A 27,368-nucleotide genomic window follows, 5' to 3' on the forward strand; every position below is an offset into this window, starting at 1 on the left:
CAAAACACGTCCAAATCACCTTTCAAGATCATGAAGGTTCGTCACAGGATAATGATAAACAGTATAACAGCAGCATAATGAGCCTTCCATTTTTGCATTTTGCTCAATAATACAAAATATAGCCGAAGTAAAGAAATCTTCATTTTAATATATCTTAATACTGTATCTAAATGTTTAAGTTTTTAGTTTCAGAAGAGTCTTATTGTCTTTCAGCTTACAAACATAATCTGAAAGACAATCATCTCCAGCGTGATTTTTCCCCTTAAAACCCTCAAGAAAGTTGTCAGATAAATCTCAGTCTGTGTGTGTATACGTGTGTGTGTGTGTGTGTGTGTGTGTGTGTGGGTGGGTGACTTGGCTTTGGGGTGTGTATTTGTGTGAAAAAACCTGAGCTTCGTTTTGCCCCTCCTCCCAACTGGGAAGGAGTGTGTGTGTGTGTGTGTGTGTATGTGTGTGTGTGTGTGTGTGAGAGAGAGAGAGAGAGAGAGAGAGAGAGAGGTTTGTTTTTCCCATCAACCTCATCATATACACAACTCTCCCACTTCTGTGAATTTCCCTATGGATACCTGGTATGTGTACTTTTACTCTTCTTTTCGTCTTAGTCGAGCATGCGTATGTCTTTATTTGATTTGACTTATCTCACACAAGAACTAAGAAGTCTTTTCAAAACTGCTGCAAGATTTCTGCGTTCCTGCGCTGTTGCATGGCTTTCCAGACAGAGTGATTTAGCATATGGTCAACGGATAAGATAGGATTCTTTGCAATGTGGGTGTTTAATATTTGTAGTGCAGCTGAGAATTTGTTCATGTATTACTTACTTACCTCTAATAACTTCCAGGTGGAGATGGTTGTACACAGTAGTATGAAATGCTTAAAGCTGTCAGTCTGTGTAAGACACAAGCGTTTAGTATAAGCAAGACGATTTTACATGATAGTGATCGCATTAATTTGTATATGCAAAACTATAATATGCGACAAAGGGTTTGGCATATCTGTTAAGATACGTTGAGAACAGCATGAATTTCCATACTGGTTTATACTGGCTTGTGCTGATCCAGTTGGTGGACTTGCTTGGCCATATATATATATATATATATATATATTCTCTAAAAAATGCTGGGTTAAAAACAACCCAAGGTTGGGTTGGGTTGAAAATTGACAAACCCAGCGATTGAGTTGTTTTAACCCAGCAGTTGGGGTTAAATGTTTGCCCAACATACTGGGTAGTTTTATTTACCTCAACTATTGTTTAAAAATTACTGTACTGTTTGGTTAAAATGAACCCAAAGTATGTTGGAAATTCAATTGCTTATTAATAAATGTTCACCTTTTGATTATTATTGTTGCCTCTAATAATTATGTGTCTGATTTTTAATTTCCAACCTATTTTGGGTTCATTTTAAGCCAGCCATACAGTAATTTTTAAACAATAGCTGGGTTAAATAATTTTTAAATAATAGTTGGGTTAAATAAAACATTTAACCCAACCGCTGGTTTGGGTTTGTCCATTTTCAACCCAACTTGGGTTGTTTTTAACCCAGCATTTTTATATAGCATTGAAGAAATTTAAAAAAATAATAAAATAAAAATGGGAAATAAGATAATTTTTGTTTTTCATGAAAAACCTTATTGGTGTAACGATGATTATATTTTCATTGCCCCCTTATGTGACAACTGCACATTCTTTTTTTTTGTATCTCAATGCAAAAACATCTGCAAGTTGAACTTTCACATACATCTCCCACTTACAAGCACAAAATTATTCTTCTTTTAAAAAGACAGCTCACATTATCCATTGGTTTAAATGAGAATTAATCATCGGGACAGGGAAAGCATCCCATCTCATTCCGTCCTACCAGCTGTTGCTATAGATCACCAATGAGATGGCCCATTCACACATAGGCCTGTTCACTTTTGCACATATTTCTTCCCATATTTCTTCATCCTAACACATAAACAGCCGTTAAGTGTTAAAATATGTGCATGTGTTTGTTGACTGAACTCACATGATAACAGGAAGATGGAATGTGACACCAGCCATCAAGAGGAAGCACCTGTGAAAAAGAGCACAAAACAAATTAGTGCATTGAATTATTCCAGATGTGCATTATGTGACTTTTTGTACTAAGACTAAATATTAGGTATACCTAATGCTTAGATTGAGTGTAACAGCGATTGTTTCATTCTTCAACACAAAACAAAATTGCCGATTTATCAGCAAGTACTAAAAATTAAAATACCAGTATCGGACTCGAAAAAGTGGTATCGGTTCATCCCTAGTAGAAAGAAAGTCATTCACTTTGAATCGACATATTAGGGTGAACTAGATAAAAAGTTCATTGAGACAAACTTTGAGAAAGCCTGACCAGAAAGTTTGAAGAAGTTTTAAAGTTTTTTCAGTTTGTAATAGTTTTAAGTTTTAGTTTAGTAGTTTTAAAAGCTAGCTAGCTAAGCTAGATCTATAAGTTTAAATAGCATTTCACAAGCAACTTAACTATTCCTTTACTACAGTCATTTTACTTGAATCTTTAATGAAACATTGCTTCTTCTATGTATTCTAGGTGTCACCGAAGATGGAAACCATCTATTTGTTTTTGTTGAAAGCAATGTCATGCTAGCATCATCTCAACAACACAGCAAAGAAGTAAAACGCACATAGACCACCATTTCTTCAACTCAAACTGCAGTGAACAATGGGGAAAGGATATTACATCAGCAAACAAATGGCCACTGCAGCCATGGTACTGGCTGCAATAGCCTTGTTGACCATCATTGCGTTATCAGTCGTTTATAATCGAGAAAAGTCCAAAAATGCAGCAAAATTCACTAATGTAACTACATCACCAGTATCTCCCACCTCGAAGACTTCGAACGAACCCTGGGACAAATACAGACTGCCCGATACTTTGTCTCCGCAGTACTACAACGTGACTCTTTGGCCTCGTTTGGTGATGAACGCCGACGGGATGTATATTTTCACTGGGAGCTCGGGGGTGATGTTTACTTGCGCGAAGAAGACAGATCTGATATTAATTCACTCCAACAAACTGAACTTGACTCTGTTCGAGGGGCACCATGCAAAGCTCACGGGTCTGAACGGCGTAACAGCTCCTGAAATAAAGACCACCTGGTTTCAGACGGAAACACAGTACTTGGTGATTCGACTGGAGGGAAAACTGAAGCCTGGGAAGTCCTACTGGCTCTATACAGAGTTCAGAGGAGAGCTTGCTGATGATCTGGAGGGTTTCTATAGGAGTGAATACATGGAAGATGGTGAAAAGAAGTGAGACGTTGTACATGTTTGTGCTAATACAATTTCCCCAAAAAGTACACAGACACTAAAGTAGATAAAATGTCCCAATGTTATTGCATTACACACAATCTATCACACCAAGCGGCACATGCAAAACAGATGATGTGAGAGACTTTTCGCAATTACTTCTGTTCCCTTCAAGTTCTCAGTTCTAACCACAAGCGTACATTCCTTTTTGTTCAGCATTCAGAAAATGTCAAAATACTTTATATTTATGTTTATTTTGAACAGTATACATTACTGTTCAAAAGTTTGGGGTCAGTGCGATTTTTTTAAAAATACTTTATTCAGGAAGTAAATCGACCAAATGTGACAGCAAAGACATTTATACCGTAACAAAAGATTTATATTTCAAATAAATGCTGTTCTTTTGAACTTTCTATTCTTTAAATAATCCTGAACAAAATGTATCTTGGTTTCCACGAAAATGTGAAGCAGCACAACTGTTTTCAACATTGATAATAATCATAAATGTTTCTTGAGCATCAAATCAGCATATTAGAATGATTTCTGAAGGATCATGTGACACTGAAGACCGGAGTAATGATGCTGAAAATTCAGCTTTGATCACAGGAATAAATTACATTTTAAAATATATTTATTGCACTAATATTTCACAATATTACTGTTGCTTAAACAAATAAATGCAGCCCTGGTGAGCATAAGACACTTCTTTCAAAAAAAAATCTTACCAACCCCAAACTTCTGATAGTTGATCTGTTGTTTTATGTTTTAAACATCTAACAAACGTCTTTTTTTCTGAAATGTTTTACAAAAGTGTGCTTGTGCTATATTTCAAAATAAATGCCACTTGGTTTGATATTTTTGTATGTAATGCAAATCAAGACATTTTGAAATTTAGATGACTTTATAGTGTTGTGATCAAACACTTCTCTCATGTTTTCCAGAATTATTGCCATCACTCAGATGCAGGCCACTTACGCTAGAAAAGCTTTCCCATGTTTCGATGAACCTGGCATGAAAGCTGTGTTTTACATCACTCTCATCCATGACCTGGAAACTACAGCACTGTCAAACAGCCAGGCATTTAGTAAGACAATCAACCCATCGCAAAGAGTATAATAGCACCGTAACTAATGCCATTTGTGCTCACTGAAAGACTGAAGGTTTCATCTGTATGCGCTAACAAGCTGCAGCAAGGGTTTTTTTAATTAGGCCAACTGGACATTTTACAATTCAGTTATTCTGTCACCTGCCAATTCTACTTCAAAGGGATTGAAATTACTAACTTAAAATTATCAAAATAAATGATCAGCAGTGCTGGGTAGTAACTGATTACATGTAATATGGATTACTTAATCAGATTCCAAAAAAAATAAGTACTTCAATTATATTACATTTTAAAATCAGACTAATCAGACTACAGTTACTTCTCTATTGATTACATGTTATTCTTACAATGGCAGTAAATTATTCATAATTAATTGATTCTACTTCTTTGCTATATTTTAAATGTTCTTTTCTAAAAAAGTCTACTGCCTGTATACGTGCAGAAGTTCTTCCAGGTTTGTGGAATTGCACACACTGACCACCAGCCTCTGGTCATGTGACTATCACTGAAAACTGAGACCCACACAGCAATTGATCACTGGATTTACAGAAATCATTCACTTTTAATAACTGTTTTCTCAACATTGCAACATTGCACAATCAGCTCCTGACAAACATTATTATTTGAATGATCACTCATTTAACCATGTATTGCTGTCTCTGAAAGGCTTTTGTCTCTCAAACACATTAAAATGTGCAAATTCACATCATTTCATATTTACATGTAAAGCAGGGATTCTCCAACTTTTTTTGTCAGCTGAACCTCTAATATATTTACTTGAAGTGAGCCCTTAGATTTTAAGTCAATAAGTTAGGACAATAATAAAATTAACACAAAAATAAATAATAAAAAGTTTGCACAATAAAAAGTTCACATGATAGGTAAACAAATATTTTTCAATCTTTTTTAGTAAATGTTTTATTATGGTTGTTTTTATTTAAAATATGTAAATTGATTATATTTATTACTTATTAATTATAACTTTTGAGCATTAGTGATGAACACCTGCTGTTAACAAGCAGAATCTCTGAAGAGAAACACAGTAACTACAAATGACTTCCAGCCACAGCCTTAGATGAAATCAACTGAAGATAAAAGACATTAAATCTCTCAAGATCTGATTAAACAACTCCACAAACAGCATATCTCATTAACTTCAACTCTGCTTCAGTGTTATTTTAACTCTGTGTAGAGAGGGACCATATGTTCTCTGAGCAGAGTTGATTTAACTGAGGATTTTGCTGTGGTAGGAAACCCTGTTGTTGATGTTGTTGATAACAAATGACAAAATATATTTTCTTTCTCTTTGTATCTTTAAATCAATATGGTACAAGATTATCCTATTCAAATCAATGTGATGAGTTAAGTCAAAAGTAATCTAAAAAGTAATCAAAAAATAGTACCTAAAATTAGTAATCTAGATTACATTACTAAGGGTCGATTCACATAGAATGCTTTTTTGCTGTTAAAAACGTGAGACGCTGGAGAATGGAATGAAAAAACGAAAGGTCTAGAGACATGTTTTTTAAAAGTTAAACTTCTTTTAACTTGAGCCCCATGTTAAAGATGCTGCAAAAGATGCAAGAGATGCTGCAAAAGATGCAAGAGATGCAAGCGCAATGGTCATGAACATTCGTCTAGTGCATGTTTACATAGAAAAACAATGGAAAAGTAGCACATTGGAATGGAAAAACACATTCTGTGTAAACAGCCCCTGACTACATTTTTGGTACAATTTGAAATCAGTAACTGACTACAATTTGTTAGTAATCTACCCAGTACTGATGATTAACAATATCAAAAAAACTAAAACTAACATGCTCTCGCGTCAACACAACATGTATGTGTTGTGGTGCTCACGTTAATGCGTGTTGAAGATTAATATTTTGTAAATAAAGTGGTATATATATATATATATATATATATATATATTTTTTTTTTTTTTTTTTTTTTTTTGGCGCAAACAAAGCACTCACGTTGCTTCATACAACTGAGGTTAATCCACTGGAGTCACATGGATTACTTTAATGATGTCTTTACCACCTTTCTGAGGCTTGAAAGTGGTAGTTGTGTTGGATCTCTATGGAGGGACAGAAATCTCTCAGAAAGTCTTACGGGTTTGGAATGACATAAGAGTGAGTAATTAATGACAGAATTTTCATTTTTGGGTGAACTAACACTTTACAAATGATATTTAAAAAAAAAAAATCACTATGTGTGAATCATGGAAGAAACAAAGTCACAGGTTTAGAACAACATGAAGGAAATGACTAATTCCTTTAAAAGTGCAAAGTTTGCATGTTGTGTGTGGTTTTTGAGTCATGGTAGTCTGCTGGTTATGTGTCATTCGCAGCAAGTCAGCATTTGTTTTCTTTGCAATTATTCCCTCAGCTTCCATCAGCTTCAAACTTAATCTCTTGACTATCTGAACAAACCATGAGCAAACCAGGAAAACTTTAGCCTCAAATCATGTTTTGCTTGCAGGGCCAATTTCAAATCAAAACAATGTTTCTGTATCCCATTAATTATATCCTGTCAAGATTTTCTAATCTATCATTGTTAAAAATGTTTTTCAAATGCAGAATGGATTGCTGCAGTCAGGCCAGTGACAGACTTATGAAATTAATTAACAATAAATTGACTTCTAAAACCACTTTATTTATTCAATGATTTCACCTGCCATAATATATGTAATGTCTTTTAACTATCTTTTTGTTATATGCAATTAGTTTATATGATTAATTAAATGGCATTTGATTAATTAATTGGCATAATTAAAGGCATTTTTATAGCTCAAACAGTACAGCATGGCACTACCTATACTGAAGTCATAAGTTTGATTCCCAGAGAATCCGTGAACTGAATAAATAAATCCGTTAAAGAGATAGTCCACCCGAAAATGAAAATTCTGTCATTATTTACTCACCCTCATGTCGGTTCAAACCTGTATGCATTTCTTTCTTCTGCAGAACACACACAAAAAGATATTTTGAAGAATATTGGTAACCAGACTGTTTTGTATCCCATTGACTATCATTATATTTCATTTATAGTCCATAAAATGTAAGTCAATGGGAACTGAAACTGTTCAGTTACCAACTTCTTTAAAATATCTTACATACAGGTTTTGGAACAATATGAAGAAGATTTAACTTTTTGGGTGGACTAGTTCTTTAAAAGCAAAGTAAGTCATTTTGAACAAAAGAATCTGCCAAATTTATAAAGTAAATGCATAAAGGCAAATAGTTAATTTTATTCAAAATCCTTAAATTAATTGACAAATATGTCTGATTGTAGTTTCTTGTTTTTTCCCAAAGTCCCTTTAAGACGAGTCATTTCACTCGGCGATCATCTTTGAAACGCCTCTCGGGCATGCAAGTGCAGCTCCTATCTCTTTGAATGGGGAAACATCAAATTCTCCAAAGCTGTTTGCCAAGCTTTCGATTAAATTTCATATTTGAAATCACCAATGAAATCTGACAAGAACTGTCTCATAAATTTTGTATCTAAATGCTCGAATCATGACAAAAAACAACATTTTTTAGGCTGGATCAAGCGAATGCGCATGCGCAGTCCTAAGTGCGACTCTATAGGAAGTACGCATCTGACTGTTTCTATAGGAACCGGAGCTTCTAACGGCTGACTTTACCAATTGTGCCATATTGCGCGTTGCATTTTCTCCCATTCATAATAATATGAGTGCACCGTCTTTCTATATATAATGTCTTTGTTTTTTCATCTTAGAGAAAGAAAATGTCATCATCAATGGAACAGCCATTACCAGAACAATATTTGAACCCACAAAGAAGATGTCAACATATCTCGTCGCATTTATCATCAGTGATTTTACCCACATCAAGGCTCAAGTCAACAAGGGTGTTTCGGTAGTACCTCCATGCCAATTTATTAATCTAAATTCTGTGATGGGGAATTTTTTTATAGCCATGAAGTTATGTTTGTTTGGATTGTCACAGGTAAGAATATGGGCACGGAAAAAAGCCATTGAAGACGGGCAAGGACACTATGCGCTCAACATCACTCAGCCAATACTGGAGTTCTTCGAGAAATATTACAACACTAGCTATCCGCTTTCTAAATCAGGTACGGCCAACTACATTAAGAAAACATTTAACCTTCAAAGTACAGCAGAATGCAAAGTTATCCTCCTCTTTTCTTAGATCAGATTGCGCTGCCTGACTTCAATTCGGGAGCCATGGAAAACTGGGGTCTTGTCACTTACAGAGAGACTGCGCTTCTATATGACCCGCAGACGTCTGCCAATGGCAACAAGCAGAGGATTGTAACTGTGGTTTCTCACGAGCTGGCTCACATGGTACGTCTAGGCCCAGTAAAGGGAACTCTGAGTACTTTTGCTTCACACAGTTTGCCATGTGATTTATGTCTTCCAGTGGTTTGGAAACCTCGTGACGCTGAAATGGTGGAATGATCTCTGGCTGAACGAGGGGTTCGCTTCATACGTGGAGTATCTGGGCGCTGATTATGCTGAGCCAACTTGGAACATTGTAAGAACAATGTTCAAAGGATTTGTGAAATAGTCCCATTGTTTGAGATAATTTCAAGATGTCCACAAGATAATCATGTGCTCACACTATTACATAATCATCAAAGCACTTACATAATGCAGAAAATCTTGCCTGTATTTAAAGGTGAAGTGTGTACATACTTTTTCTATCCCAATTTAAATGAATAGACTATAAACCATTTTTAGGCTGATTTCCTGAGAAGTGTAAACACTGTGTTTAAGCAAAGGGGTCAAGGTTTGGCTGGTTAGCATGGTTCAGTTAGTCCCTGCTGGTGGATGCAGTAACTACAACATCCCTGCCCGAATAGCGTCTTTCTCCTTTGATGGTCATTAAAAATGGAATTTTGTTTGCAGTCAAAATATAAAAAAGTGCTTATTTATTTATTTTGAGGCCCAAAAAAATCTTGGTAAACCTGAAAATGGTTTAATAAATTATTTATTTATTAAACTCTCCATTTATGATGGATGGATGGATACTATAGATGGATGGATGGATGGATAGACGATGGATGGATAGATAGACGTACGGATGGATGGATGGATGGATGGACAGATAGACGTATGGATGGATGATGATAGATGGATGGATAGACGGATGATGGATGATAGATAGATGGATAGATTGATGAATATATGGATGGATGGATGTATAGATAGATAGATAGATAGATGATGGATGATGGATAGATATACGGATGGATGGATAGATGAATAGATAGACGGATGGATGATAGACAGATGGCTGGATGGATGATAGACAGATGGATGACAAATAGACAGATGGATGGATGGACAGATAGACGTATGGATGGATGATAGACAGATAAGTGGATGATGGATGGATAGATGGATGGATGGACAGATGGATGGATAGACAGATGGGTGGATGAAAGGATGGATGGACGGATGGATGGATGAATAGATAGACGGATGGATGACAGATAGATGGATGGATGGATGGATGTATAGATAGACATGGATGACAGATGGATGGATGGACAGATAGACGTATGAATGGATGGATGAAAGACAGATAGATGGATGGACAGACGGATAGATAGACAGATGGATGGACAGACGGATGGGTGGACGAATGGACAGATAAATAGATGGATGGATGGACAGACGGATGCATGGATGAATGGATGGATGGGCAGACGGATGGATTGATGAATGGATGGAGAGACGGATGGATGGATCCACCCATCCATCCATAGTCCAAATCACTTGTCCTATGTAGAGTTGCAGGGATGCTGGAGTCTAAAATAAATAAATAAATTCTTCTTAGTAAGAAAGTTAATAAATTCTTATTCTTCTTAAGTTCTTGGTAAATCTGTAAATATTTATTATTTTTGCAGTTTTGTTTATAGCCATTAGTGGTGCAGAAATGACACACTTCACCTTTGAGAGAGCATGATGCAGTGTTGCAGTGCAGCTAAAAGTTTAGAAGAGACACCTTGTAACACTTAATTGATGATCAACTCTGTCCCTCTCCAGAAAGACCAGATCATTCTGTACGACCTGCAAAGAGCGTTTGCTGTGGACAGCTTGACTTCCTCTCACCCTCTCTCCCGAAAGGAGGAAGAGGTCAACACTCCCTCAGAAATTAGCGAAATGTTCAGCACCATATCCTACAGCAAGGTACAAAAATCTACTGCATTATCATAATCTACTGCATAAACCTAGCAACACCTAGCAACCAATAAGAACACCCTAGCAGCTGGACTGAAAAATGCTAAGAAAGTTCAAAATACCATAGAAACCACCCACAACCCCCTAGCAACCAGACAGCAACACAAAGAACATCTTAACAACCACATAACAACGCCCTGGCAGCCATAAAGAAAACCCCAGCAACAGGATAGTATCGCACACTAAGCAAAACAACCATTCAGAATATCCCAGCACCAGACGGCTCTAGCAACCAGATAGTGACACACTAAATAGCACTCTTAACAACCATATAGCAACACCCTGGCAACCATCCACAAACCCTTCTGACCCCCAAGAACTAGAAACTGGATAGCAAACAGGATAAAGACAACTCAGAACACCGTAGAAACAGGAAAGCAATGTGCTAATAATTACAGAACACCTTAATGACAACCTAGCAACGCCCTGGCAACCACCCACAACAATGTAGTTTTACACCCATTACTGATTAAACTTTGAAAAAGTGCATTATCATGAGACCTGCTAATTTAGCAATGCCCTAGCAACCACCAAGAACTGAAAAACACTAAGAACACTCAGAATACCATAGCAACCATCCACAACACCCTAGCAACCATTAAAAATACCCTAGCAACTGGATATCAATGGATTAACAACAGTTCAGAACCATCCATCCACAAACCCAGACACTGGATAGCAAACAGAATAACGACCAGTCAGAAAACCCTAGAAACAGGATAGCAATGTGCTAATAATTACTCAGAACACCTTAATGACCACCTAGCAACGCCCTGGCAACCACCCGCAACATTGTAGTTTTACATCCATTACAGATTAAACTTTGAAAAAACGCATTATCATGAGACCTAGAAATATAGCAATGCCCTAGCAACCACCAAGAACTGAAAAACACTAAGAACACTCAGAATACCATAGCAACCATCCACAAAACCCTAGCAACCATTAAAAATACCCTAGCAACTGGATATCAATGGAATTAACAACCATTCAGAACCATCCATCCACAAACCCAGACACTGAATAGCAAACAGAATATCGACCACTCAGAACACACTAGAAACAGGATAGCAATGTGCTAATAATTATTCATAACACCTTAATGACAGCCTAGCAACGACCTGGCAACCACCCATAACATTAGTATTGATTACAACATTGAAAAACATTTTGGATCTTATGTTGGATGATCCATGTTGGGTTTCAGCTTCAGCACTGATAGTGTGGAATTTCGAAAGACCATTAAAAGCACTATCCCTTAAGGGGTTACAAATACAGTCATAAAGCTGTCAGGGAAGTTTCAGTCCAGTCTGAGATAAAAGCATTACATATGTTTGTCATTACAGGGAGCTGCGGTGCTGAAAATGCTCTCAGAATTCCTGACAGAGCCTGTGTTTGCCAAGGGACTTAGCGTAAGTCTTACGGTAGTCTCAAGTTTTTGAACAAGTTGAAGAGTTCATGCAACTTTAACTCCAGAGCTGCATGATCTATCATTAAAAGATCGCAACCTCATTTCAAACACCCACTCAAACTAATTCCTAAATGAGAATGATTTGGCTATGTCTATTAAACCTTAGACAAGTATGAACACATCCTATTCTTCTGTATTCCGGAATGGCAGCACAGCTGAAAGGCTTGTTTGTTTGAACTGCGCCCTCTACTGTACAGGCATGAATTTGCGTTTCCTTCAGCCTCAGGCCTATAGACCTATTTTGTGTTTGCAAACAGTGATGACGTTTTGTGGGCGGAGCCTACCTGGTGGCAGAAAATGACAGTTTTGCAGTAACAATCAATGGAAGCCACAGAATAAAAGAATAATAATAAAAAAAAGTTAATTTCGAGTTTATATCTCACAATTCTGACTTTTTTTTCTCATATCTGAGTTTATATCTCACAATTCTTAGAAGGAAAAAAAGAACTGTGAAATATACTTGTTATTCTGTCTTTTTTCCTCAGAATTGTGATTTTATATCCCACAATTCTGACTTCCCCCCTCAGAATTGTGATTTAAACTCATAGTTACGAGTTACAAAGTCCGAACTGGGAGATAAACATGCAAATGCAGGAAAAAAGTCAGAATTGTGAGATAAAAATGTTATAGGCTATGTTTAAAGAAGGTTATCTATGTAAACATGTTATAGGTTTAAATATTTCATGCTGTAACTTGAATGTCCTCTATGAACTGCATGTGAATATTATGTAGACTTACTGTTTACATCAAATTCATGCTTTAATAGTAGACTAATCATTGCAGGTTTCATCAGCTGTGACTTGCAACATAAACTTCTCAGTTTAGCTTCAAAGGACGTCTTCAATGACGGTATTCTATAAAAATGAAGACTATATTTTTTGCATTCCAATTCTGACATCCAAAGGCACAGCAAAACTTTTTTCTCTTATTCTGTGGATTTTGCCCATTTTCCTCCACTTGTTACAACTGTTTTTCTGCCACCACTATGCGCGCAGCTGCAAGTGATGTAACTAACGTCTGCTGACGTAACTGACGTCAAGTGACGTCTGCTCCAAACTGGTCTATTCATTTCACTTTTGGTGTGAAAGGGCCTTTATATTTGCCAAAAATAAACTTTTTTGTTGTAATAAAAACAAACAGCCAGTAACGCAAGTAGTTACTTTTTTAGGGAGTAACGCAATATTGTAATTCATTACTTTTAAAAGTAACTTTCCCCAACACTGCTGATGTATATGGTAGCGATTAAAATAGAGCAAATCTGCAAGTAACTTGGCACTTCAAATAAAGATTGTAACTATTACATCATTACACCAGCAGGTGGCGACAAGGGACTATTTAGAAAAATTATTCGTTCAATCATTCATTCAAGAGATTCGTTTAAAAACACTAGTAATGAAACAAGCAAAGTCTTTATGAGTGAGTCGTTGAATCATTTACTCAACCCGATTTTTTAAAATAATTAATTCAAATTAATTAAATGTTTTAAATAGATTTCAGCAATTAACATTTTGTCAGAATCAGTTGTAAATAACATGTTATTTTTTTTTAGTTGTCTATTCAGAACCGTGGGAGAATCATGATCTCTATTTTAAACCAAAAAATCGTGATTGTCAATTTATCCAGAATCGTGCAGCTCAATTTTACTCCACACTTAATGACCAGAGAAAAAAAGTTTGTGTTGTTCCTCTCCCACAGAATTATCTGAACCATTTTGCTTTTGGAAGCTCAGTGTATTCAGATCTCTGGGATCATCTTCAAAAGGTGGGATATTTATTAACTGTTTGAGATTTATATGTGGTGTAAAGAACATACTGTGAGGCATGCTGGAATTCAACGTTATGCTCATTTTCACGTCTCAACCAGGCAGTAGATCAAACTCCAGGGGTGAAACTACCGTATAGTGTTCATGACATCATGAACCGCTGGATACTACAGATGGGTTACCCAGTAGTCACCATTGACACTCGAACAGGGAACGTCAGCCAAAAGCACTTTCTCCTGGAGAAAGAAGCAGTGGTGGAAAGGAAATCTGAATTCAAGTATGTTGTCAAGCATCTTCATTGCAATATATAATTTCTAGATCATTTGAAACCCCTTCCTATAAGTCTAACTGCTGTGTTAAACCTCAGTTATGAATGGTTTGTGCCCATCAAATGGATGAAAACAGGCCAGGAACAGGATCAGCTGTGGCTTCTACAGAAATCAGGTACATTAAACCTTCTAAAGTCACTTTATACTTAACATCAACCTCAAGATCTTGCAACAGGTCTTACAAGCTCTCACTCAGCCAATAAAATTGCAGGTCACTCGGTTATGGGTCTCTGCACTCCATCACAAGAGCCAATCCGTAGTAGGCAAAGAGTCAAATGTTACTAAGTAGCCTATTCTACAGGGGGCTGGATTTGCATGAAATCCTGGATTTTGGAAATTAGATTTGATTTTGGAGGACAAGGGAGTGAAGCTTACAAAATCTTTTTGGCTCGAGAGAAGGCCTTGAGTGCACGCATTGTTTTTTTTTTTTTTTACTTTTACTGAAGATAAAAAAGTGTTTTATGTGCAAAACTTGCAATCACAATGCCAGGATGTTTTGGGTGGTTGCCAGGGTGTTGATAAGGCACTTTGAGGGTCTGTTAACATGTTGCTCTGTAGTTGCCAGAATGTTCTGAATGGTTGCTAGGCTGCTCTGGGTTGTTAGTAGGTTGACTACTGGCCCAGGTCTAAAGAGTCTAAAAAGTAATAGTTTTTCTGTCATTTTAAGTTTAGCTAGGGTTTGTTCAAATATTTGTATATGTAATGCACTATTTAGAGTCATTTGTGCAAACAGCTTTAATTGATTCAAGTTTAGAATTCTGAAATATTGTTGGCTCATTTTAATTTAAACATACACTGCTGTTCAAAAGATCTCTTCTGCTCACAAAGTCTGCATTTATTTGATCAAAAATGCAATAAAACAGTAATATTGTGGAATATAATTGGAATTTAAATAATTTGTATTTTTAAGAATATTTAAAAATGTAATTTATTTCTGTGATCAAAGCTGAATTTTCAGCATCATTACTCCAGTCTTCAGTGTCACATGATCGTTCAGAAATCATTCTAATATGCTGATTTGCTGCTCAAGAAACATTTAATAATATTATCAATGTTGAAAAACAGTTGTTCTGCTTCATATTTTTGAGGAAACAGTGATAAATTTTTTCAGGATTCTTTGATAAATAGAAAGCTCAAAAGAACAGAATTGATTTGAAACAGAAATCTTTTGTAACATTTTAAATGTCTTTATTGTCACTTTTGATCAATTTAATGTGTCTTTGCTGAATAAAAGCATTCATTACTGACTCCTAAACTTTTGAACAATAGTGTAATAATTAATTACTTACTGTCAAATTAAATGCTTTTTCCTTGCTTGAAGATACTACATGAATTATGACCTTATTTTATCTGCTCTAAGCTATTCACAAACTCATGAAAGTCAGCAAAAGCGAATGGGTGCTGGCCAACCTCCACGTGTCAGGATACTTCAGAGTGAACTACGACATTGGAAACTGGGAGCGACTTCTCAGCCAACTGGAGTCAGATCACCAGGTCCTACATTAATTATGAGAAAGAACATTCACGAAAATGCCAAAAAGACATAAAAACAATCTTTCATATCTTTTCTTTACATAGGTGATACCTGTGGTGAACAGAGCTCAGATTCTGGATGATGCATTTAATCTAGCAAGGTGAGAGTTGTTAGGTTTGCACTCATTTTCACATTTCATGTACACTATTGTTCAAAAGGTTTTTTTTTTTGTAAATTATTACTTTTATTCAGCAAGTACGTAAGTAAAATGAATCAAAGTGACAGTAAAGACATTTAAAATATTACAAAAAAAAATCTATTTTACATAAATGCTTATCTATGTATTGCAGTTTCCACAAAATATTAAGCAGCACAACTGGTTTCAACATTGATAAGAAGTAATGATTCTTGTAGCAGTTCTTTTAAATTGTAATAATATTTCACAATATTACTATTGTTACTGTAATTGTGATCAAATAAATGCAGAAGAGACTTCTTTCAGAAACATTTAAGCATCTCACCAACCCTAATCTTTTAAATGATTCGTTTCAGGGTTCCCACGATCTTGGGGTGTGTTTTTGTTCTGGGAAAGTAATGGAAATTAATCAAATTAAATTAAACATAACATGATATAATAACATGATATTTAGCCCCTGGAATGTGACTTTTACCAGGGGAACCCTGCCAAAAACGTTTATTTTAGCACGATTTTTACCGAGGGACCCCCCCTGAAATGCGATTGGGCTAGTTTTGGGCTAGTTTTGGGCTAGTTTTGGCCTAGTTTTGAGTAGCAATTGGGTGGGTTTTGTTGTGAAAATCTGGCAACCCTGCTAAAGATACAAAACACAGAAAAACTGCGCTCATTTTATGTGCGTACGTATGATGGTATATGATGGAGCTAACTCGTGAAGAGCTTATAAAATGTGTAAAGGTATCAAAACAGAAGCAAGAATCCCTCTGTTGCACACACAAACGAAGATCTGCTGCGAGGAGACGCGGTTCTGATGCCTGTTGCAGTGTTGCCAAGTTTGCGTTTTTTTCAACAGAATTGGGTTACTTTAATACTGTTGCCGCGGGTTGTTTTTCATGTCCGGGGGTTGAAGTGACCCCAAATAACATGATATTTAGCCCCTGGAATGCAAATTTTACTAGGGAACCCTGCCAAAAACACAGATTTTTACTGGGGGACCCCCCTGAAACACCATTGGGCTAGTTTTGGGCTAGTTTTGAGTAGCAATTGGGTTTGTTTACCGCATCTTGTGACATCACGTTCTGTTTTCGGTTCGTTTAGATGTCTTTGGTCCATGTTGCACTCATATTTCACTCAAATCTCATCAGAGTTCATTTGGAAGCGGACTGAGACCCACCTTTTCAAGGGTCCCGGTCCGCTTGTTTGGTGCGCACCAGGGTTTGGATGGCAGCATTCACACTTAATCAAATGAACTGCACTAACAGAGCAGACACACCAGAGTTTGTTTTTATAGAACCAAACCTGCCAAGTGTGAACACATCCTTAATTATTTTTTAAAAATCTTTATCGATCCAGTAATGACAAACAACTGTAAAAGTCAAAAAGTGTGGGAACTGTGAATGCATGAATTCCTTGTAAAACTGTCATCTTTTTGTTTATTTTTCCAGAGCATCCATTATAAACATAACACTCGCTTTGAGAACCACTAAATATCTCATTAATGAGCGGGAATACATTCCATGGGAGTCGGCGCTTCGGAATCTGAACTATTTTTTCCAGTTGTTCGATCGCAGTGAAGTTTATGGCGCCTTGCAGGTTGGTTGAATCTCATCTTTATAATCAAATGTAAAGGAAAACAGATAGATTACAGGGACTGCTGTATGGATTTCTTTCAGGCTTATCTCAAGAAACAAGTCAAACCTCTGTTTGAACATTTTGGTACTATCAGCTCAAACTGGACAACAGTTCCTAAAGGCCACACTGATCAGTAAGAACCAATCTTTTATGTCACACACTTCCCAGACTCTATTTGATTAATATTAAGTAATGTTTAATAATATGCTATTTTTTTTTTCCTCAGGTTCACACAGATCATTGCACTCTCACTAGCCTGCAGTACCGGCGTGGAGGGATGCAGAGAACTAACCAAGAGCTGGTTCAAAAGATGGATGCAGAATCCTCATATCAATGCGTGAGTGCACACTGCAGAGGAAGTTAAGCAATTTCCTATGTGGCAGATTATACTCCATGTCTGAAGCAATATAGAAATGAAGAAATTTTTCCGCCAGTTAACAGTTAAATTTGCAACGCACATACGCACATCCGTTTTTAATTCATGCGCCAAATTAAATGGAAGTGCGGCCACAACTTCCTTTTCTAGTAAAATTAGCTCTCATCATCTACTGAAATATTTTCTCATTTCAGTAATGCGCATGAATGAATTTCACTGAGGTTGATCAATGTTTTCACTAGTGTTTGTAAGTCTTCTCAGTAATGTGTATGAATGAATTTCACTATGGTTGATTAATGTTTTTCGTTTCACTAGTGTTTGTAAGAGGCTTTTCAATAATTATGGCCTATATGGCCCCTCATAAGAGCCAGTTATTCTACTTTGAGATGTGTGTTCCTTGTTGGAATGTCTGTTTTTGTTTTGGTCTGTGTGTGTCAACATGATGTCCTGTATTGTCTGCACCAGTTCTCGTTAGTCCCTGATTAGTTTACCTTCCTCCACCTGTGCCCGTTTAGCTCCCTCATCACTCTGTGTATTTATACTCCCCGTTCTGTTCATCCTGGGTCGGTTATTAAATGTGGTCACACTGTTTGCTACCTGGGGGGTATTCCAGAAAGCAAGGTTAACTTACCGTCACATATACCCTGAACTCTCGGTTGAATAACCCAAACCTTGCTTACTCGAGGTATGCTGGTTCCAAAAACGCGTCCGGGAGTAAGTTCAGCCAACCCAGAGTCTGTTCCTGGTTAAAACACAAGACATTTTCAAACAAGCGACGAATCGATGATTCACCATGGAAACAGACGCTAAGAAAATGCGCGCCATTCTACTTCCTCTGTATTCTACACTATATTGCCAAAAGTATTGGGACACCCCTCCAAAGTATTGAATTCAGGTGTTCCAATCACTTCCATGGCCACAGGTGTATAAAATCAAGCACCTAGGCATACAGACTGTTTCTACAAACTGTGAAAGAATGGGTCGCTCTCAGGAGCTCAGTGAATTCAAGCGTGGTACCATGATAGGTTGCCACCTGTGCAGTCCATTCATGAAATTTCCTCACTACTAAATACTCCACAGTCAACTGTTAGTGGTATCATAACAAAGCAGAAGCAATTTTGAGCAACAGCAACTCAGCCACAAAGTGGTAGGCCACATAAAATCACACTTTCTGCAGTCAATAGCTCAGATTAGCTCAAGAACAGTGCGTAAAGAGCTTCATGGAATGGGTTTCCATGGCCAAGCAGCTGCATCCAAGCCTTACATCACCAAGTGTAATGCAAAGCGTCAGATGCAGTGGTGTAAAGCACGACAACACTGGACTCTAGAGCAGTGGAGACGTGTTCTCTGGAGTGACGAATCACACTTCTCTGTCTGGCAATCCGATGGACGAGTTTGGGTTTGGCGGTTGCCAGGAGAACAGTACTTGCCTGACTGCATTGTGCCAAGTGTAAAGTTTGGTGGAGGGGGGATTATGGTGTGGGGTTGTTTTTCAGGGGTTGGGCTTGGCCCTTTAGTTCCAGTGAAAGGAACTCTTAATGCTTCAGCATACCAAGACATTTTGGACAATTTCATGCTCCCAACTTTGTGGGAACAGTTTGGGGATGGCCCCTTCCTGTTCCAACATGACTACACAACAGTGCACAAAGCAAGGTCCATAAAGACATGGATGAGTGAGTTTGGTGTGGAGGAACTTGACTGGCCTGCATAGAGTCCCGACCTCAACCCCATAGAACACCTTTGGGATGAATTAGTGTGGAGACTGCGAGCCAGGCCTTCTCGCCAACATCACTGCCTGACCTCACAAATGTGCTTCTAGAGGAATGGTCAAAAATTCCCATAAACACGCTTCTAAACCTTGTGGAAAGCCTTCCCAGAAGAGTTGAGGCTGTAATAGCAGCAAAGGGTGGGCCAACGCCATATTAAACCCTACGGATTAAGAATGGAATGCCATTGAAGTTCATGTGCACGTAAAGGCAGGCGTGTGTATGTATATTATATATATATATATATATATATATATATATAAAACAAATTTAGTTACATTAATATAACTATATTAATTATATAACACGCCCTGGAACATAACCTGCTTTCGGGAATACACCACTGTTATTCACTGGTTAACTTAAATGTTATTTGTATCCTGCATCCCTCATCTTCTTTACACGGTTGGACCGTAACAGTGTGATTCCGCCCACAGCCAATTTAACCAATAGTATTTCGACACCCCGGGTTGCCAGTTGGTGAAAAACACAGCGTATTGCAGCCAAGGAAGCCAGCAAATGAACTGGGTCAGAGATTGCAGGTTCTACCCAACCAAAACAGCTTCAGCAATAAAAACATTGCAAATGTGTACATTAGCCTTGTACACTTTCCATCGTCAATTGCGCTTGTTCGAGTCTGGCAACCTGCATGAGCATGTTGACAGCTAGCAGTCAAGTCTGAGGACGACGGGGCAGGGGAAACAACTGTCTGCAGTACTTGCAGTCCAAATTCAAAATATTGGAGAGAGTTGTTTCCCCCGTCTTGTCCTTCTCTGACTCGACTGTTAGCTGTCAATAATACATACTGCACATTTAAGCTGATCAAAGACTTTTATAATGTTACAAAATATTTCTATTTCAAATAAATGCTATTTTGAACTTTCTATTCCTCAAAATATTCTGAAAAAAAAAATTATCACATTCTCCATAAAAATATTAAGCAGCACAACTGTTTTCAATTTCTTGAGCAGCATATCAGAATGATTTCTAAAGGATCATGTGACACTGAAGACTGGAGTAATGATGCTGAAATTCAGCTTTGATCACAGGAATAAATTACAGTTTATAATAGATGAAAAGTTATTTTAAATTGTAATAATATTTCATAATATTACTGTTTTACTGTATTTGATTAAATAAATGCAGCCTTGGTGAGCATAATAGATTTTTCCAAAAATATTAAAAAAAAATCTAAGTAAGCCCGAACTAGTGTTTGTAATTATAAGTACTTTTTTTTATTCACAACAATCCTTAAATAGGGAGGACAGACGTTAAACACCTCCACCACTCTCACACACACACACCTCCTTATAATAATTCACACCCTGGAATTGGTCCAGATGGTCTTTTTTTCCTCATTCCTTTCAGGATTCATCCTAACCTGAGGTCCACAGTGTACTGTGACGCCATCGCTGCGGGCGGAGCAGAAGAATGGAACTTTGGCTGGCAGATGTTCAAGAAGGCCACAGTTGCAGCTGAAGCGGTCAAACTGAGATCGGCGCTGGCCTGCACCAAAGTGCCCTGGTTGCTGAACAGGTATAGCTATGGGAAAGCACAAGGCTCAAAGATGAATAAGAATCTCTTAAATGATGAAAAGGAAAAAAAATATTTTCTAATTTAAAATTCTTGTGCAGTTCTTAGAAATTTCTGAATTATCAATTTTGTTTTTAAACATTTTTCACATATTAATATTGCTTAATATTCGTATGCTTATTATGCAGTATGCTTTTTAGGTGTTGAAAAAAGGATTATGGGGCAACGTTTTATTTATTTCTTTTTTTTCTTTTTGAGAATTTCAGCCTTTTAAGTGACTCTCAGGACAATTACAGCACCTAGACTTTTTTACTTTAACCCTCTGGTGCTGCTCATGTGGCAGTTATTTCAATTAAATGAATGTACTATATTTTAGTTCAATAATGTTTTTTATTTATTTATGCAGTAGTTATAATCCATGTGTTCACTTTTTGAGAAATTTCCAACTTAAACTGTCATAAATCTTGAATGCTTTAAGACTTAAAAGGTTAGTTCACCCAAAAATGAAAATTCTGTCATTAATTACTCACCCTTGTCATTACTTACTTACTTGCATGTCGTTCCAAACCCGTAAGACTTTCGTTCATCGAGGTCAGAAAACTCTCTGATTTCATTAAAAAGATCTTTGTGTTCTGGGTTTGGAAAGACATGAGGGTGAGTAATTAATGACAGAATTTTCATTTTTGGGTGAAACTAACCCTTTAAGTTTGGTCTCTTTTTAAAGATGACACTTGGCAGATTATTGAAGTGAAAAAGCCTTTCGTACCTTACTGCTTTTATAAAATGGTTACCACACAATACAAATATTAAAGCCAGAAATATGTATCAATGCAAAATTTATAAAGTAAACTTTTTCTAAAAGCTTTCCTTCCACCGGAAAAAATAGTCCCTGACTGTGAACAGCAACAGCAGTTACATTATTACAGCATTAGATGGCAGCAAAGCCTGTCTTTATGAGTGTGTCAGTCAGTAGCGAAAACTTTTACATTGAAAAGACTGAATTTTTGTGAACACGGAACAAGACGCAACTGACAAATGCTTTGACTAGTGCTGTCAGTCATGGGAAAACCCCTTAACTGTTAAAAGGACAAGATAATACATCGGACATTTAAACAGATTTTTTTATTATGAACATAGGACTGACCTAAAGGAAAATGCTAAATCTAAATGCAGGTAATAAACTCGCTCACTCGATCTCTTTCTCAAAATACTCTTCTACATAATACAGTAAGCTTCAATGAACAATGTTGAGAACAAACAGTTTACGTTGCTAAGAGTGGTTGTTAAGGGTGTTGTGTAGTGATACACAGAACCGTTGGGTGAAGCGGTCATAGCCGTGTTTTATTGTGAATAAAACACAGCTATTGACCAATCAAGGACAGGAACCAACCGTTTTATAATATTTCATAAAACATGTTTTACTCTAAAACTGCAAGAAAATCAAAGCCATAAATCTAAATAGGCTGTGTTCCAAATTTGAGCTTGATATCTCAAAAAATTAGCAGTAACACTTTACAATAAGGTTCATTAGATAACATTAGTTAACTACTTTAGTTAACATGAACTGCACTTATACAGCATTTATTAAACTTTGTTAATGTTAATTTCAACACTTACTAATACATTATTAAAATCTTGTTAACATTAGTTAATGCACTGTGAACTAACATGAACAAACAATGAACAACTGTATTTTCATTAACTAACGTTAACGAAGATTAGTAAATACAGTAACAAATGTATTGCTCATGGTGAGTTCATGTTAGTTAACACATTAACAAATGTTTAATTAATGAACCTTATTGTAAAGTGGATGAAATTCAATGGGTAATGAAATTCATTACCCATTGTGCTCATTTTTGACCACGAGGAGTACAAGTGTACAACGACCATTTAACCTTTTCTAATCATGTCCATGTTTTTTTTGTGTGTATGTTTACATAGCAAGTGCCAAAACCTTTATCAAGTTTCATTACATTCCGACGAAGTAAAAAATTCTAAAAGAACAAAACATAACTTTTTCGTTCAAAGATGACTGAAGAGCATCAGACGCTTAAGCCCTACAAAACAAATATCAAAATGAATTTTAATTCAGAAATGAAAAACATGTTCATTATAGAATTGGTGTTCGAATGCCTGTATGAGCTGCATTTTTTTTTATGTATTTTGAACGCAGGGACAGTTTATGTACATACATGGTAATACGAAATACAAAGAATAATGTGTAAATTGTTTCATGTTTTACTGAGGTACCTGGAATATACTATGAATCCAGAAAAGATCCGCAAGCAGGATGCCACTTCCACCATTGGGTACATTGCCAGTAATATTATTGGCCAACCTTTGGCATGGGACTTTGTCCGGGCAAACTGGGACTATTTCTTCAAAGTGTAAGTATGGCAAATACCACAACACACAAACACACTCACTCACACACAGATAGAGCAAAAGATTAAAAAAAAAATATGTGAAAGTATCCATTTTTGGTTTTACTCAACAGGTACGGCACTGGATCATTCACTTTCTCCAGATTTATTGGTGACATCACCAGTAGATTCTGCACACCATTTGAACTCATTCAGGTACATGACCTTTGACCTTAGAACCACATTGCAAAAATCTATTGCATGCACTGTAATATGATTATGAGGCCGATACAAACCAACCTGACTTAAGTGTTAAATCCTTGCCGTCTTTGTTCAGTTGAAACGGTTCCAACAGGACAACGCTGAGACTGGATTTGGCTCGGGAACTCAAGCGCTGCAGCAGGCCATCGAGAAGACAACAGCCAAGATTAAGTGGCTGGCAGAGAACAAGGAACCGGTGCTGCAGTGGCTCACCTCACAATCAGTGTAAACTTCATATCTGATCAGAGTCAGTTCAGGTATTACTTGAGTTATTTCAACTGGATGCACTAGAATTCAGAAATGAGCATTCTGTCATCATTTACTCACCCTCTTGTTGTCCAAATGTCCAATGACTTTCTTCTTCTGTAAAACATAAAAAGGGGCATTTTTTTAATATCCTGGGTGTTCCTTTCTGTATAATAAAAGTGAATGGGAATGATCGCTGCAGTCAATCTCCAAAAATGTCCATTAAAAGCACCATAAGGTAGCTTGAAAATGTCCATTATAAGCCATAAGGTAGCTTGGCGTGAGCAACAACTGATATTTAAGTTGTTATTTACTCAAAATAACCATACACTACCTTTCAAAAGTTTGATAAGATTTTTTTTTTTGTCTAATCTATAATAATGAATGTTTCTTGAGCAGCAAATCAGCATATTAGAATGATTTCTGAAGGATCATGTGACACTGAAGACTGCAGTAATGATGCTAAAAATTCCGCTTTCCCATTACAGGAATAATTTTTTAATTTTGAAATATGTTAAAGGGGACATATCATAAGAATCTGACATTTTCCATGTTTAAGTGCTATAATCAGGTCTCCGGTGCATCTACCAACCCAGAAAATGTGAAAAAGGATAACCCAGTAACTTTGTTTTGGCAAGCCTTTCTCTGCAAGCATGTGAAAAAACAAGCCGCTCAGATTTCGCTCCCCTTGTGATGTAGGAAGGGGATCTTATTATAATATTACCGCCCCTTAATCTGCACGTTTCCACCCATGGCGCCGCCATTTTGTTTTCACAAGTGAAAACGGTGTACCAGTTCTAAGGCCATGGTAAAACTTCGAGCAAAGCATGCTAACTGTTCTTTCGTTGGCTGCACAGACAAGCACACAACACTATTTAGTATTTAGAGTCTTGTTAGCTTGGATAGCCTGCAAGTTGCCCCTGGTGAGCTTGATTGCTAGAAAAGGAGCGTTTCTGTTCAAGCGATATTTTTGAAAAAAATATTAGACCATTCACAGCATTTGATAGCAATCAGAAACGTTAGCCTGGTGTGTATGGCTCTGTTTGGCAAACAGGTACATTATGTATAGTGGGCGTCCATACGGGTTTTGCACAAAAGATTAACATGACGGCACATGCTAGTCGATGAGTTGAATCAACTCCACAGCAACTACATAAATTTATCCACTAACCATTCAGAAACGTCCAGTTTCATTCTAAAAGTTTTAACTTCTTACAATTGTCATTTTGGCTGCGTGAGATTCTCCAGCTTTGTTGTTGTTGAGCAACCGATTCCTCAATATTACTGTTTTATTATATACTTTCGCTAAAAATCTTACCATCTCCCAAACTGCTTAACAGTAGTGTACAGGTGCTGGTCATATAATTAGAATATCATCAAAAAGTTGATTTATTTCACTAATTCCATTCAAAAAGTGAAACTTGTATATTATATTCATTCATTACACACAGACTGATATATTTCAAATGTTTATTTCTTTTAATTTTGATGATTATAACTGACAACTAAGGAAAATCCCAAATTCAGTATCTCAGAAAATTAGAATATTGTGAAAAGGTTCAATATTGAAGACACCTGGTGCCACACTCTAATCAGCTAATTAACTCAAAACACCTGCAGAGGCCTTTAAATGGTCTCTCAGTCTAGTTCTGTAGGCTACACAATCATGGGGAAGACTGCTGACTTGACAGTTGTCCAAAAGACGACCATTGACACCTTGCACAAGGAGGGCAAGACACAAAAGGTCATTGCAAATGAGGCTGGCTGTTCACAGAGCTCTGTGTCCAAGCACATTAATAGAGAGGCGAAGGGAAGGAAAGGATGGGGTAGAAAAAAGTGTACAAGCAATAGGGATAACCGCACCCTGGAGAGGATTGTGAAACAAAACCCATTCAAAAATGTGGGGGAGATTCACAAAGAGTGGACTGCAGCTGGAGTCAGTGCTTCAAGAACCACTACGCACAGACGTATGCAAGACATGGGTTTCAGCTGTCACATTCCTTGTGTCAAGCCACTCTTGAACAACAGACAGCGTCAGAAGCGTCTCGCCTGGGCTAAAGACAAAAAGGACTGGACTGCTGCTGAGTGGTCCAAAGTTATGTTCTCTGATGAAAGTAAATTTTGCATTTCCTTTGGAAATCAGGGTCCCAGAGTCTGGAGGAAGAGAGGAGAGGCACACAATCCACGTTGCTTGAGGTCCAGTGTAAAGTTTCCACAGTCAGTGATGGTTTGGGGTGCCATGTCATCTGCTGGTGTTGGTCCACTGTGTTTTCTGAGGTCCTAAGTCAACGCAGCCGTATACCAGGAAGTTTTAGAGCACTTCATGCTTCCTGCTGCTGACAAACTTTATGGAGATGCAGATTTCATTTTCCAACAGGACTTGGCACCTGCACACAGTGCCATAGCTACCAGTACCTGGTTTAAGGACCATGGTATCCCTGTTCTTAATTGGCCAGCAAACTCGCCTGACCTTAACCCCATAGAAAATCTATGGGGTATTGTGAAGAGGAAGATGCGATATGCCAGACCCAACAATGCAGAAGAGCTGAAGGCCACTATCAGAGCAACCTGGGCTCTTATAACACCTGAGCAGTGCCACAGACTGATCGACTCCATGCCACGCCGCATTGCTGCAGTAATTCAGGCAAAAGGAGCCCCAACTAAGTATTGAGTGCTGTACATGCTCATACTTTTCATGTTCATACTTTTCAGTTGGCCAAGATTTCTAAAAATCCTTTCCTTGTATTGGTCTTAAGTAATATTCTAATTTTCTGAGATACTGAATGTGGGATTTTCCTTAGTTGTCAGTTATAATCATCAAAATTAAAAGAAATAAACATTTGAAATATATCAGTCTGTGTGTAATGAACGAATATAATATACAAGTTTCACTTTTTGAATGGAATTAGTGAAATAAATCAACTTTTTGATGATATTCTAATTATATGACCAGCACCTGTACAGTATATGTCAGAATTTTCATTTTTTGGTGAACTATTCCCATTAATCTAAGATGTAATTGAATTTCTTTGTGTGTGTATGTGAGTGTGTGTGGTCCAGGTAATGCAGTTATGGGGACAAAATGTCCTCACAAAGATGGCAATATCTGAAATTCTTGTCCTTGTGAGGACTTTTTTCTTCCCCATGAAGAAAACAGCAAATGAACCATATTAAATTATGTTTTTTGAAAATGTAAAAATGCAGAAAGTTTTCTATGATGGGTAGGTTTAGGGTTACGAGATAGAATATACAGTTTGTACAGTAAAAAAAAATCATTGTCTACGGAAAGTCCCCATAAAACATAAAAACCCATTGTGTGTGTGTTTGTGTGTGTGTGTT

General features: G+C 37.1%; 1 protein-coding gene across 2 annotated transcripts in view; it reads left to right on the plus strand.

The window, feature by feature from the left end:
- Positions 1 to 382: 382 nt before the first annotated feature.
- anpepa (alanyl (membrane) aminopeptidase a) overlaps positions 383 to 27,368 on the plus strand; it is a 29,907-nt gene continuing 2,921 nt past the window's right edge. Inside the window, exons 1-21 of one of the 2 annotated variants that reach the window (XM_051900607.1) lie at positions 383 to 569; positions 2,562 to 3,283; positions 4,222 to 4,364; positions 8,130 to 8,269; positions 8,360 to 8,486; positions 8,564 to 8,718; positions 8,795 to 8,908; positions 10,426 to 10,569; positions 11,967 to 12,032; positions 13,787 to 13,852; positions 13,955 to 14,130; positions 14,221 to 14,297; positions 15,543 to 15,676; positions 15,761 to 15,816; positions 17,295 to 17,442; positions 17,523 to 17,614; positions 17,708 to 17,818; positions 20,992 to 21,159; positions 23,406 to 23,546; positions 23,657 to 23,738; positions 23,860 to 24,040. In XM_051900607.1, coding sequence (XP_051756567.1) covers positions 2,694 to 3,283; positions 4,222 to 4,364; positions 8,130 to 8,269; positions 8,360 to 8,486; positions 8,564 to 8,718; positions 8,795 to 8,908; positions 10,426 to 10,569; positions 11,967 to 12,032; positions 13,787 to 13,852; positions 13,955 to 14,130; positions 14,221 to 14,297; positions 15,543 to 15,676; positions 15,761 to 15,816; positions 17,295 to 17,442; positions 17,523 to 17,614; positions 17,708 to 17,818; positions 20,992 to 21,159; positions 23,406 to 23,546; positions 23,657 to 23,738; positions 23,860 to 24,012 — 2,883 coding nt within the window. In that variant the 5' untranslated portion in view covers positions 383 to 569; positions 2,562 to 2,693 and the 3' untranslated portion in view covers positions 24,013 to 24,040. Of the gene's footprint in view, positions 570 to 746; positions 766 to 2,561; positions 3,284 to 4,221; positions 4,365 to 8,129; positions 8,270 to 8,359; positions 8,487 to 8,563; positions 8,719 to 8,794; positions 8,909 to 10,425; positions 10,570 to 11,966; positions 12,033 to 13,786; positions 13,853 to 13,954; positions 14,131 to 14,220; positions 14,298 to 15,542; positions 15,677 to 15,760; positions 15,817 to 17,294; positions 17,443 to 17,522; positions 17,615 to 17,707; positions 17,819 to 20,991; positions 21,160 to 23,405; positions 23,547 to 23,656; positions 23,739 to 23,859; positions 24,041 to 27,368 lie in introns of those variants that run through there. The other variant, XM_051900608.1, reaches the window with a different exon arrangement.

Source organism: Ctenopharyngodon idella, chromosome 7, assembly GCF_019924925.1.
Source record: "Ctenopharyngodon idella isolate HZGC_01 chromosome 7, HZGC01, whole genome shotgun sequence".
NCBI classification, from domain to species: Eukaryota; Metazoa; Chordata; class Actinopteri; order Cypriniformes; family Xenocyprididae; genus Ctenopharyngodon; species Ctenopharyngodon idella.